At 45.8% G+C, this 13,984-nt stretch overlaps 1 protein-coding gene across 1 annotated transcript in view; it reads left to right on the top strand.

The window, feature by feature from the left end:
* Positions 1–13,984, top strand: part of CRYBG2 (crystallin beta-gamma domain containing 2) — a 100,715-nt gene that overhangs the window by 17,761 nt on the left and 68,970 nt on the right. Inside the window, exon 3 of the mRNA XM_033954453.1 lies at positions 8,888–10,149. Coding sequence (XP_033810344.1) covers positions 8,888–10,149 — 1,262 coding nt within the window. The remainder of the gene's footprint in view (positions 1–8,887; positions 10,150–13,984) is intronic.

Below are 13,984 nucleotides of genomic sequence, written 5' to 3'. Positions count from 1 at the left end.
GTTAAGGATGCAATGTTTGCATGGTAAGATGGATGACTCATTAGGTTGGGTCAAGCTTCTCTTGGAGTCTTCCCGGTGTCAGCTTTGGTTGAGACATCGCTGAACATTGCTGAAGTTCTCTGATAGTAATGAGTTGTAACTTTGAGTTTAACGTTGCCTATATCGTCTGGCACCTCGAAAAACAGCACCAGCCATGTGTCAATCATACTTATGTGCCGTTAACCGAATCGTGGCTAGTAGCATCTAAGAAAAAACTTAGGCGCCAGCAATGTAGGCCAGGCTTATAAAGGCCCGGGGTTTTTTTTTGAGAATCGGGCCTAGCGACACCTAAGGTCATCTCCGCCCCTAACTTTGACCATGCTGGAGGCAACGATTCCAGCGCTTACCCTGACAGGTGCCTAACGGCGTCTATTTATTCATTTTTAATGAATTTCTAATTGATTTTCAATGATACCTTTCCAATTAAAGCCAATTAAAGGAATTAAGTTAGGGGCTGGTGGGCGCGATCAAGGCGCCTAGCGGCACCTATCTTACAGCGCCATTTATAGAATAAGGGCCCCAGTGTATACTGTTATATTTAGATCTATAAAATAGGACATTAACCCCTTAATTCTCTGTAGAGTTTTCAAAACTGTTTGCGCAAATTTGGGCGTGCGCACAATTTAATTCACTGGGGAACATAAGAATTGCCGCTGCTGGGTCAAACCAGCGGTCCATCGTGTCCAGCAGTCCGCTCACGTGGCGGCCCTTGGGTCAAAGACCAGCGCCTTAACTGAGACTAGCCCTACCTGCGTACGTTCTGGTTCAGCAGGAACTTGTCTAATTTTGTCTTGAATCCCTGGAGGGTGTTTCCCCCTATAACAGACTCCGGAAGAGCGTTCCAGTTTTCCACCACTCCCTGGGTGAAGAAGAACTTCCTTACGTTCGTACACAATCTATCCCCTTTTAACTTTAGAGAGTGCCCTCTTGTTCTCCCTACCTTGGAGAGGGTGAACAATCTGTCTTTATTTACTAAGTCTATTCTCTTCATTATCTTGAATGTTTCGATCATGTCCCTTCTCAGTCTCCTCTTTTCAAGGGAGAAGAGGCCCAGTTTCTCCAATCTCACTGTACGGAACTCCTCCAGTCTCTTAACCATTTTAATCGTTCTTCTCTGGACCCTTTTGAGTAGTTCTATGTTCTTTTTCATGTACGGCGACCAGTGTTGGGCGCAGTATTGCAGGTGGGGGGCACACCATGGCCCAGTACAGCGGCGTGATCACCTTCTCCGAAGTGAATTACTAAATAATCACCAAGGAAAAGTTGAAACTAGGTAGCAAAATAAACTGTACCTGATTGTCAAAGAGTTATATACATTGTATCATCTTCATAAGTGCTCAGAAAAAAAGTGTTTTAAAGCCCGCACGGCTGCCCAGCCCCAGCATAAGATGTTTCTTTTTTTAAAAATCTTGATAAATGCTTTGTCAACCGCTGAGGTTTTGCTTACAATATGAAGTTACAAAAAGTGCTGTGATTGAAAAAAAGAAGAGAAATAGACAGCTGGGGCTGGTCTCTTTAAAACACTCGTTTTCCAAGAGCCATTCCTGGTTGGCGAGACAGTGCTGACTATTGGGAGGTTGCAGCATCCACTTGAGCTACTATAGAAAAAGGCATTAGCTAAAGCCCAAACCTCTCCACCAACCGCATCCCATCATACCACCTCTCCTGCCCAGCAGAACACAGACTTTGATTAAAGACACAGTCATTCCTTAATCCCGGGAAGGAGACACCTCCCAGTTCAGCTGGCCTCAAGTGGGGCAGTTTTCCTGCTTCCCAGCACACAAAATAAACAGCAATGGGGCACTGGGATGTCTGTACTGTATTTATTTATATGCATGGCTATTCCGCCCTAGCCAGCTGGAAGCTGATTTAAGTAGATCCCAAGAAAAAAAACATCCTTAATATTAAAACAAATATGGTACATTTGCTCAGCTCAGGATCAGCCCAATGTGAGCAATGAATAACAGCAGACAGTTCAGCAGACTACTCTCCGTCTGAGGTCACTGTGGCTTGATTATGTGCATGAAACTGCAAAGCATTCTGGGATTCTGTCTGAGCGAACGGCAAGATAAACACCAAAGGATCAACCTTGAACTGGGCAGAAATGGCTTCTGGCTGGTTACTTTGCTCGTTTGGGGCCAACTGGTCATTTTCACTGGCACTCGACCAGTTCATGTTGCCTAATGCAAAACTGGCTATTTTAAGAGCATTCCAGAGTGGAGTCAGCACTTGGCTGGTTGGCGAAAGCTAGAAGGACGATAGGGTCATTAGGGAGAGGAATGGCCAGTGAATAAAAGGAGGTATTAATACTGATGTATAAGACTCTTGTGGGACCCCATTTAGAATAGAGTGTACAATTCTGGAGACCACCTTCAAAAAGCTATATACAGGATGGAGTTGATTCAGCGGAAGGCTACTAAAATGGTTGGTGGTCTTCATCATAAGAAAACCAAAAAAACTCTGTGGAGTGACGATGTTCCCAAATGGACTTTATTTGAAAGTGTCAAAGTTCCAAAGGTCCACTGAAATCATCCACATAAAATAATTCCATCCACATAAAAGTAAATCATCCACATAAGAGCCTTAAAGGACCTAGTCCGCTAGGGATACAGGACCCAACACGGTCCGCGTTTCGACAAAAAGTCTTCTTCAGGGGTCCCTGGGGGTCCTATAAAGGTGAGTACGTGGGAAACAATTGTGTGGTGAGCAGGAAGTGAGACACTGCTTGTGTTTGCAACATTCTAGAGCTCAAACTGTGATGTCATAATGCCTGATTCCACCAATGCATAAGCTCCGTCCTCATCTGTGTAAGCCTCAAACCCTTTAAAATCCTAAGTAGCAAAAAAACAAAAGGAATTGACCCCCAAATATCCACTAAGAAGAAAATCCAGAGAAAACCAAAAAAACTCTGTGGAGTGACGATGTTCCCAAATGGACTTTATTTGAAAGTATCAAAGTTCCAAAGGTCCACTGAAATCATCCACATAAAATAATTCCATCCACATAAAAGTAAATCATCCACATAAGAGCCTTAAAGGACCTAGTCCGCTAGGGATACAGGACCCAACACGGTCGGCGTTTTGACAAAAAGTCTTCTTCAGGGGTCCCTGGGGGTCCTATAAAGGTGAGTACGTGGGAAACAATTGTGTGGTGAGCAGGAAGTGAGACACTGCTTGTGTTTGCAACATTCTAGAGCTCAAACTGTGATGTCATAATGCCTGATTCCACCAATGCATAAGCTCCGTCCTCATCTGTGTAAGCCTCAAACCCTTTAAAATCCTAAGTAGCAAAAAAACAAAAGGAATTGACCCCCAAATATCCACTAAGAAGAAAATCCAGAGAAAACCAAAAAAACTCTGTGGAGTGACGATGTTCCTAAATGGACTTTATTTGAAAGTGTCAAAGTTCCAAAGGTCCACTGAAATCATCCACATAAAATAATTCCATCCACATAAAAGTAAATCATCCATATAAGAGCCTTAAAGGACCTAGTCCGCTAGGGATACAGGACCCAACACGGTCCGCGTTTCGACAAAAAGTCTTCTTCAGGGGTCCCTGGGGGTCCTATAAAGGTGAGTACGTGGGAAACAATTGTGTGGTGAACCGGAAGTGAGACACTGCTTGCAAGTGTGACCAAGCCCAGCTATTACCACACCGTTCTGTGTTCCACAGAGTTGACATGGAAAATGGAAGTGGCACCAGTCCATGCATCTCTCTCTCTCACTTGGAGTATTGCATTCAGTTCTGGTCTCCTCATCTCAAAAAAGATATAGTGGCACTAGAAAAGGTTCAAAGAAGAGCAACCAATGGATGGAACGCCTCTCGTTTGAGGAAAGACTAAAACGGTTAGGGCTCTTCAGCTTGGAAAAGAGACGGCTGAGGAGAGATATGATTGAAGTCTACAAAATCCTGAGTGGAGTAGAACAGGTGCAAATGAATCGCTTTTTCACTGCGTCAAAAATGACAAAGACTAGGCGACACTTGATGAAGTTACAGGGAAATACTCTTAAAACCAATAGGAGGAAATATTTTTTCACTCAGAGAATAGTTAAGCTCTGGAACGCGTTGCCAGAGGTTGTGGTAAAAGCGGACAGCGTAGCTGGTTTTAAGAAAGGTTTGGAAAAGCCCATAGTCTGTTATTGAGAAAGACATGGGGGAAGCCACTGCTTGCCCTGGATCGGTAGCATGGAATGTTGCTACTGTTTGAGGTTTCGGAATCTTTTGTTACTCTTTGAGATTCCAGAATCTTGCTATTCTTTAGGATTCTGAATGGAATGTTGCGACTCTTTGGGTTATTGTCAGGTACTTGTGACTTGGATTGGCCTCTGTGAAGATGGGATACTGGGCTGGATGGACCATTGGTATGACCCAGTAAGGCTACATCCTGGAGCCAGAGGAACCATGAGACATCGTAGTGCCACACTACTGAAAGTGTAACTCTCCAGCTCTGGGTACCAGAGAAGGAGGCACTGTGACTTTCTCCTAGCAACAACCCAGCTTGGAAGGTTCAGGGGATCGGAAGAGAGAGGGGGCGGGGGAAGGAGAGAATGGAAAAATTGGACATGAGGTAGAAAGTGACAGGGTGGAAAGGAGAGGGGATGGAATGAATGCATCTTGGGGTGAATCAAGGAGAGGGGGAAGAGACAGAATGGAAGCATTAATGGGGGGAGGGGTTTACGTATATACAGGCACTTATTTTGTTCCTAGGGCAAGGAAAGATTAAGTGACTTGCCTAGGGTTACAAGGAGCAGCACTGGGATTGGATCCTACAACCTCAGGGTGATGAGACAGCAGCTGTACCGCTAGGCCACTCCTCACTGCCTAGATAGTAGAGAGGATAGAATAAAGGCATAAATGGGGATGTTTTGAGGACGGGAGGGGAAGGTTATAGAATGAGGGCATTATGGAGTGATAGGAGAAGAGAGTAACGGGATGGAAGGGGATGGAAGGGGAGGAAGGAAGCCCCCTTTGCATCCCTTCCCAGACGGATCTGTACCAGGCCCGATTTAAGAACAGGCAACATAGGCAGCTGCCTAGAGTCCTAGATTTGGAAGACGCCAAAGGCTTGGGTTCCACAGGAGCCTGATTCCACTTGTTTCAGGATTGTGATCTTCTGAAAGAGAAACCTCTCTCCAGTGCTCTCAGGCCCTGCCTATAGGTAGCACCTTAAATCCAATCCTGATCTGCACTGCAGGCAGTGTGTGAGTGGAATACCTGCCACATGCAGTGTGACTCTGCAGTGGGATCTGGGCTGTGTGCATGGTATGTAGTGGAACTGGTTATCCATGCAGTGTGTCCAGTGGGAATTGCTCCTCCGTGCAAGGGATTGCAATCTGTGCAGCATGACGTGGGATTTGTGCTGCGTGGGCTGTGTACAGTGGGATTTGTGTATCATGCAACGTACGGAGTGGGATTTGTGTAGTGAAAGTGGTGCAACACACTCAGTTGGGATAGGCATCGCCAGCAGTATGCAAAGGGAGATTTTTTTTTTCTATATGCAGTGTGTACAGTGGGATCCATGCAACATGCAATTCAAATTGTGGGATTCTAGGAGATATTTTATTTTTCTGCATGTACTGTGTGTAATGGAATAAATGCAACGGCACTGTGCACGTATATACAGTGGCTTCCTTGCTATGGGCAATGTACATTGGAGAGTTCTTTCTGCATGCAGTGTACAGCACAGATTTTTTTTGCCAGATTTTTTTTGCCATATGTACATTGGGATACATGTTACTAATACTGTGTAGACTGTGTGCAGCATGCAATGTGAATAGCGGGTTTTGTGCTGCATGCAGCGTGTATAATAATATCTGCCTAGCATGCAGTGTAGTCAGTGGAATGTGTGCAATGTACACAGTGGGATCTCTGCCTCATGCAGTGTGTTATGTGCAGTAAATTGTATATGCGGTGAGCTGCGTACAGTGTGTATAATATCTGCCTAGCATGCAGTGTAGTCAGTGGAATGCGTGCAATGTACACAGTGGGATCGCTGCCTCATGCAGTGTGTCCAGTGTGTTATGTGCAGTAAATTGTATATGCAGTGAGGTATAGTAGTAGGTAGAGATCTGTGTTGCATGCAGTGTAGTAAGATTTGTGCAGCCCGAAGGATATACAGTGGGATCTCTATTGCGTCGTATAGGAAGGGATGCTTTTTTTCGGCATAAAGTGTGTCATGTGCAGCAAACAGTGTTCAGGTGGGATTTGTAAAGTGTGTACTTTTCAAAGGGGGAGTCTGCATGCAGTGGGTCATGTCCAGCAAGCAATATGCACTGTGCAGTTTGCATAGCATCCACCGGAAGTAGGAGAAAGTTTCATTCTGAAGGCAGCGCTTCTCGGTTGACTCTGTGCAGATGTACAGTATAAGCAGACCAAATGATTTATCCTTGCATTTCTGACAGATCATTTCAGAGGCTTGGCTGGGTGGAGGCTGTTTGCAATTAAGATTTGCCTCAGGGAGATGCTAGAAGGAGGGGAGGAGAGCGAACGATTAGGGGTCTGTTGAAGTAGATACACAAATACTCCCAAACGCACGCATCGCAATAAAAGAAATGCCTTATCATAAGATAATTGCCAGACCTTACCCAAATGCAGTGGTTTTTGCTCCTCTGCAAGTCACAGCTCCAGTTTCTGCCCTCATCTACCTGCTGATTGGCCTTTGGAAGTGACAATGGAGTGAAGTGGGGGGAGGGGGAGAAGAAGGATCAATCTCCCCCCACTTTCTCCCAGGCTGTCTGGCTTCTGACCAACTTTGGGATTTGGCAGGGTAGGGCAAGGCAGTAAGGTGGAAACGGTGGTGGGAGTGGCGTGTATGACATTTTTTACTTTGAAAGTGTGCAATATGTATCCCAGGCATGAAGCACACCCTACAGACAGCGTTTCCCATGTGAACAGGGTGTGGAGTACTGCTTCAAGGGGGGAAGGGGGTTGCGAGGGCCCACGGTATAGACTGAGGGTCTTAAGCTCCACACTGCAGGACTGAAGGGAGGGACAATGGATATTGGGGTCCGGATTGTGTGTGTGGAGGGGGGGATGGAAATGGGCTGCTTGGGGATCACACCACAGCATCAGGGGGAATTAGAGTGAAGCAGGGGGGTTCACAGTGCAGGATAGAAAGAAGGGAGTGAGCTGCTGGGAGCAGAGGGATAGGCACAGTGATGACCCTGAAGGTTGTTTAATGGCTCTTGAAAATGCAAACAGGAAGAATCAATTGAAAGGATGTTTCAACGAAGATGGTGCAAATATATTAGGAGGAAATATTTTTTCACTCAGAGAATAGTTACGCTCTGGAACGCGTTGCCAAAGGTTGCGGCGAAAGCAGATAGCACAGCTGGATTTAAGAAAGGTTTGGACAAATTCCTGGAGGAAAAGTCCAAGTCTGTTATAAAGACAGGCGGGAAACCTCTGCTTGCCCTGGATCGGTAGCATGGAATGTTGCTACTATTTGGGGGTTCCAGAATCTTGTTACTCTTTGAGATTCTGGAATGTTGCTACTCTTTGGGATTCTGTATGGAATGTTGCTACTCCTTGGGTTTTGGTCAGGTACTAGGGACCAGGATTGGCCACCATGAGAACAGGCTACTGGGCTTCATGGACCATCGGTCTGACCCAGTATGGCTATTCTTATGTTCTTAGATGAATCTTCAGCTTTTCACCCATCCAAAATTAAATTACAAGCCCCTGGTCCTCCCCGTGAGATTCTGATAATTAACCTCAGCAATCAAGATCATCTCAACATCATTACTCCCAGAAACAAATCCATAACACCACATAATTGGACATATCTAGCTGCCTATCTATCCACTCAATGAGAGTCAATGGCATAACAAGGGTAGGTGGTGCCCCCTCCCCCCTCTCCTTCACCATCCCCCATGCCACACTTGCGCCCTTCCTTCCCCCCATACCTCTTTAAATCTTTGCCAACACGAGCAACTTCTCTGGCCTGCTGGTCATGCCAGCCTTGGCTTTCCCTCTGATGTCACTTCCTGTCCCCATGACCTGGAAGTGATTTCAGAGGGGAGCTAGGCTGGGGCGAGCAGCATGGTGGGGAAGTTGCTCATGCTGATGAACATTTATAGAGGTACAGGAAGGGAGGGCACCTAAGCACCTCTCCAGCCCCCTATGCCACTCTTGTGCCCTCCCTTCCTGTACCTCTATAAATGTTCATCAGCGTGAGCAACTTCCCCACCATGCTGCTCGCCCCAGCCTGGCTCCCCTCTGAAATCACTTCCAGGTCATGGGGACAGGAAGTGACATCAGAGGGAAAGCCAAGGCTGGCATGACCAGCGGGCCAGAGAAGTTGCTCGTGTTGGCAAAGATTTAAAGAGGTATGGGGGGAAGGAAGGGCGCAAGTGTGGCATGGGGGATGGTGAAGGAGAGGGGGGAGGGGGCACCACCTACCAAGATAATGCCTGGGGTGGTCTCCCCTCCCTTTCTATGGCTGTATCTCCTCTTTGTTGCTCCCAGAATCTTTCTCCCAAGGGAACTACCTGGAATGCCTACTGGTTCAGCCAACCCTGGATTCCAACCGGCAGTACTTTGTAATAATCTCAGAAAAAAGTCTCCTACTCCTGGAATTTGAAACTCTTCTCACTGTAGCTTTATTCTTCCCGCTCTTTAGCTTTCTATCCCACTTGCTTTACCTTCTGCAGGGCAGGCAGCAGAACATCTTTTTAGTTAGAGGGTCCAAACATTGCAATCTCTAGCCCTACCCCTGAGCTCTCTAGGTGCTGATGCTGTGTTGGAGCCGTGGCCCACCCCATTCCGGTGCATATGCTGCAGAGATATGAGGTTACAGTCCTCTGCTCTCCATTGATCTCTTTTTTTCTCTCCATTTTTCTCATTTCAGGATCACGCTCTTAGCTACTCTGAGTCTGATCTACAAAAAAACATCTTCCTGAGGCGCTTTGGGAGCCTGACCTGGCGCCCAAAGAAGAACAGTGACTTGGATCTCGCTGCCTCCAGACCACTCCTCAAAGGTGTCAATGGTTCAAAAGATGGCTCATGGCCTGTTGGGCGGATGGAACGACCTGCACTCAGCAGTGGCTTTGACCTGGGGAACCATTCTGGTTTCAGCCCTGTTCAACATGACCACAGAGGGCAGGAGACCCCAGGAGAATCTCCCACATCACAAAAAATGTCAGACTTCAGATTGGTGAGCCCCCATCACCTGGAGATATCTACCTCCTTTGATTCTCTAGTGTTTGAGCAGGGCAGCGTACGACATGCAGACTCTGTCTCTTATAGCAATTCCTCACTTGTCTTTCCTACCCCTGTTGAGACCACCGTGAAAGAAGACCAACCGGATCAACCCATTCAGTCCCTTCCCTGGCCCAATGGGGACTCTGAAGTTCTTCCAGAGTGGTCAGAGAGTATTTTCACATCTTGTCTTCCTTCAGACATTGGATCACCCAGTTCAACAGAAAAATCTAATCCATCAAGTGTCGGTGGATTTGGGGAGAAAGACTGGACAGGGTCTGCCCGTGAGCTCCAGGATTCAGAGACGACTCTGTACTCCAGTCCAGTTTATAACAGGATTACGGGGGCAGAAGAGCCAGGGATTGAGAGCAGGGACCTAAACCATGAATCCCATCCCCAAATAGAGGTCTCACCTCCTGTTAACAAGCCACCAGCTTCTGCCTCCAAAAAAACACCCAAGATCCGATACAGCATCATGATTACCCTTACCAAGGAGGAGCGGGAGAGTGGAGATAAACAGGCAGAGGACACAACCTCTGGGAAGGCACCAGCATCCCATATAGGTGCTGAGCCAAAACAGCAGCTGACTGAGGGATTAGGAATTCTGGTGAGGGGTGACTCGAGAGATAATGCAGGAGAGCAGTGGCAGGTGAAACCAGTCCAGCCTCCTCCCCAGCTGTCAGGCCGAAAGGAATCCCAACTATGTACACAGTGGGCGGAGCAGTCCAAGGTGACAGCTGGAACACACCCCGCCGCAGGGTTTCTTGTGACACTGAATGAGTCCTGGGTGCCCAGACCCTGGAGGAGAGAGGAGCAGGACTTGGTGAGCGGAGGTGGGATCCTACAGCACAGAAGACCCTTCCCAGGGGCTGGAAGGAAAAGGGTCCGCAGCTCAGAATCCTGGGATCCCAGGTAAGGCAGATAAAGCATTACTGATAGAGATGAACTGGAGTGCCTAGACCAGTTTTTAGCTTTAAGAACCTGGAACTCTAATAAAGAAAGGGAGAGGCAGAACGGAATGAGCAGAAAAGGTGAAACTAAAGCAAGAAGCGACAGGCAGATCGAGAGAGAGAGAGAGAGAGAATGGCAGAGCTTTCCAGACACCAGAAATGTCTTTCAAACAGAGAGTCAAGGGGCAGTGAGAGATGGAGGGCACACAAGCTGGGAGGGTGGGTCAGTGTAAGGAATGAAGGCTGGCGTGTAGAGATCTGCATTTGATAGCACACGTTCCACTCTTTAGTGTGTCTGAGCGTTAACTTGTGAATTCATGGGAATTTGTGTGCACTGAGAACTTCTAAAGCACGTTTTAATCTTTTTTTTTTTATTAAACTGAATGGGCAAAACACACTCTGGCTAAAACCTGCCGCTTCTTCCTCTATATTACCAAAATCCAACCCTTCCTCTCTGAGCACGCTATCAAAACCCTTGTCCACACCCTCATCACCTCGCACTTAGACTACTGCAACTCGCTACTCTCAGGCTTAGCCGTCTCCAATCCATCCAGAATTCAGCTGCACGACTCATATTCTATGGGAGCTGCTATATTCCCGTTACCCCTCTCCTAAAGCCACTTCACTGACTTCCCATCCACTTCCGAATACAATTCAAATGCACTCAGCTGCCCCTCCCGATCTCTCTTCACTTATCTCCCCCTACATCCCCCCCCCCCCACCCTGCGAGCACCAACTCCAGACCCCGCCTCTTCTACCTGGCTGCGCTATATGCTTGGAACAAGCTGTTTGAATCCCTACGGCGGGCTCCATCTCCGACAGTGTTCAAGGCCCAGTTAAAAGCCCACCTCTTCGAGACTGCCTTCAACTTCTAACTCCTCTGTTCTTGGGTTCCACATCTTTAACTCTGTCTGTCCAACTTAGATTGTAAGCTCTTCTGAGCAGGGACCATCTATTAAATGTACAGCGCTGCATATGCCTTTCAGCTCTATAGAAGTGATGCCTTCTTAAATTAATTATTAATTTCATCATAAATCAATTTCAGGACCAAGCTTCACCCCTTCCTCATGTTCCTTCCCTAAATGTGATTCCCATCTTTATTTTATATTGTAACTTCTTGCCTGCTCTTTCCCTTATGTTTCCAGTATTGTCATTTTTTGTCTTAAGTTTAGTCCACTTTTCTCAATGTAATATCATGTTTTAATGTAATTTTTAATGTACATCGCTTTGAATTAAGAAAAAGCGATTAATCAAAATCGAATTAAACTTGGAATTAAACTTGAATTAAACTTGGAACCATTTAATCGGTCAGAAACAGCTTATTAGCGCCTAACTGCGAATATTCAGTGGGATTTAACCGGTTACTTTAGCTGAATATTCACATTTAGGCCCAGAAATTAGAGGTGGTCATTGCATCACATGCGCAAAATCTACCAATTGGGAAAAGCCGAGAATGAACATCTGGATTCCTGGGGCAGATTTTCTCCCACTGGGGCTGTTGTAGGTGGCACGGTTGGTTGAATGACTTTTCTGGGCTGCACCACGATTGCAGACATGTGCAGGGACCAGGTCTGTGAGCTAAAGACGAAAACGGTACGAGGGATTCCCATCATCCCTAGTTGGCCTGCTTCCGAGTGGATTTGGTCGAGGTCTGGAGGAATAGCGGATCCTGCGGGGTTTTTTGTACAACCATCGCCTAACGATGAGACATTGACCTGGTTTCCATGACAACAGCATGACTGGATCCAGGAATGTGGCGGTCTGAGTGTGCATGCACTTTAACCCTTGTGCTGCTGGGTAGAAGCAGTGGGAGTGGGAGCAGTGCCATGAGCTAAGTAACAGAGCATTAAAAACCAACCCTCATAATATCCAAGCTGGGAAAGATAACAGTAATCTCTCCCCTCCTGGGGCTGTGCACTTTTGGCAAAATAGTCATGTGGCACCCATTAAAATATGGCTGTTAATTACGTATAATTTAAAGCAACATTTATAATCTGCCTTTACCACATTTTATGCTCAAGGCAGAGCACAGGATGTCTAGTGCACTTAGGTGTACCACAGTAACATTCATAACACAGTACCGTATTTGCCGGCGTATAAGACGACTGGGCGTATAAGACGACCCCCCAACTTTTACAGTTAAAATATAGAGTTTGTTATATACTCGCCATATAAGACTACCCCTTCTTCCGCACACCTTCTGCACAACAAATAAAACTTAAAAGAACATCAGAATTTATTTCAACAATTTTAATTAATTCACTAAAGCTGAATAGAACAATAAACCCATGGGAGCTTCCATGCTATTTGTTTTCTAAACTGTTAACCAAACTGAAACTGTCAATGATAGAAGGAAGATAACACATAGAGGGAGAGAGCAAGTGCCGGGCAAGTCCCTAGCAAGTTTGCTGGCATGACAGTTTCCCTTTAAAAGCCTTCAAAAGCCTCCTGTTCGCCCCCGCAACTTCCTTAAGGGCTAGACTCCACACATGGCCGCATGTGCGAGAGACGTAGTAAAGAGAAAAGGGGTGGGGCCAGAGCGCCGCTGCTTCCCGCTGCGCAGGATGAAGGAGCTGGCACCCTTGTCACACTGATGTCCCGCCATGGCCCCGCTGATGTCCCGGCAGGTTTACTAGTACCGTAAGCACCGTAAGGAGGTAAGGAAGGAGATGTTAGGGCATGTAAAGTAAGGGCATGTAAACAGTACCCGGCGTATAAGACGACCCCCGACTTTGGGGAGGATTTTAAGGTACTGAAAAGTCGTCTTATACGCCGGCAAATACGGTATTTTATTTATTTTTTTCTTACACAGGCTTGGTATGTCTCTATAATACAACATGATGGCTTAGAAAGAGAAAAGGGGAAGGGAGAGAGACAATACAAGAAGGGAGGGAAACGAAGAGAGGGGAGAGGGATGCCGTGGGGAAAAGAGGAAGGGAAAAACTAAGAGGAAGAAAGAAAGAAATTTTTTTTTAATGTGCACAACCTAGGGAAGGATGAATGAAGAAAATATAGGCGTCACCCTAACAGTCATTCAAACGTGAGCTGGAAAAGTCATCTTTGGACCGCCTTCTTCAATTTGGAGAAAGACGCTTCGAGGATGGAGAGAGTTCAAGAGATATGGGCCTAGATAAGAAAAGGCTGAATGGGACCAGGCCTGAAAGGAAGTGGCCAGATACGTAGTGAGTTAGTGAAAAATGCCCAGTGCAAACACATAAGTAACATTTTCCCCACAAACCCTTATATCTCCAAAATCAAAACCCATGAATATCAACGGAGGAGACACAAGATATTATTACCCTTAAAGATTTATGGTTAGGAATTTCTAGAGTTGAAGGGTTTCTCAGGACTATGATGAGACAAATGGGGGACTTTTCTCAGTCAGTGCCTCATAAATTAGAAAATGTGGATGCGTTTACCTCATATATGGAATAATTGCAGAGCACCAGTCTTTAAAAAAAAAAAAAAAAAAGTAACCCTCCTAATGTTTTCTCCTTTTATGTTTTTCCCTTTTTAAAATGATTAATATTGTAACCTGATTCCCTCTTCCCTTCCTTCCAGTTGACTCTGTTGGTCTGTAGGTCAAATCCCCTTTTTATTTTGATTTATTATTATTGTTATTATTATTATCTTGTATTTTAATATATGTTCAAATTTGGATTTTATAGTAATTCGCTTAGTATTTTATGTATAAGTGATTCATCAAATTTCAAATAAAACTTGAAACTTGAATCCAATTTAAGTTGTTTGGATAAACGGTTAAATGTTATGAAGACTCAATGTAATACACTTCAAGC

The sequence above is a fragment of the Geotrypetes seraphini genome, chromosome 8, assembly GCF_902459505.1.
Source record: "Geotrypetes seraphini chromosome 8, aGeoSer1.1, whole genome shotgun sequence".
NCBI classification, from domain to species: Eukaryota; Metazoa; Chordata; class Amphibia; order Gymnophiona; family Dermophiidae; genus Geotrypetes; species Geotrypetes seraphini.
The sequence above is the reverse complement of the archived record's forward strand: the minus strand, read 5'-3'. Positions and strand labels throughout refer to the sequence as shown.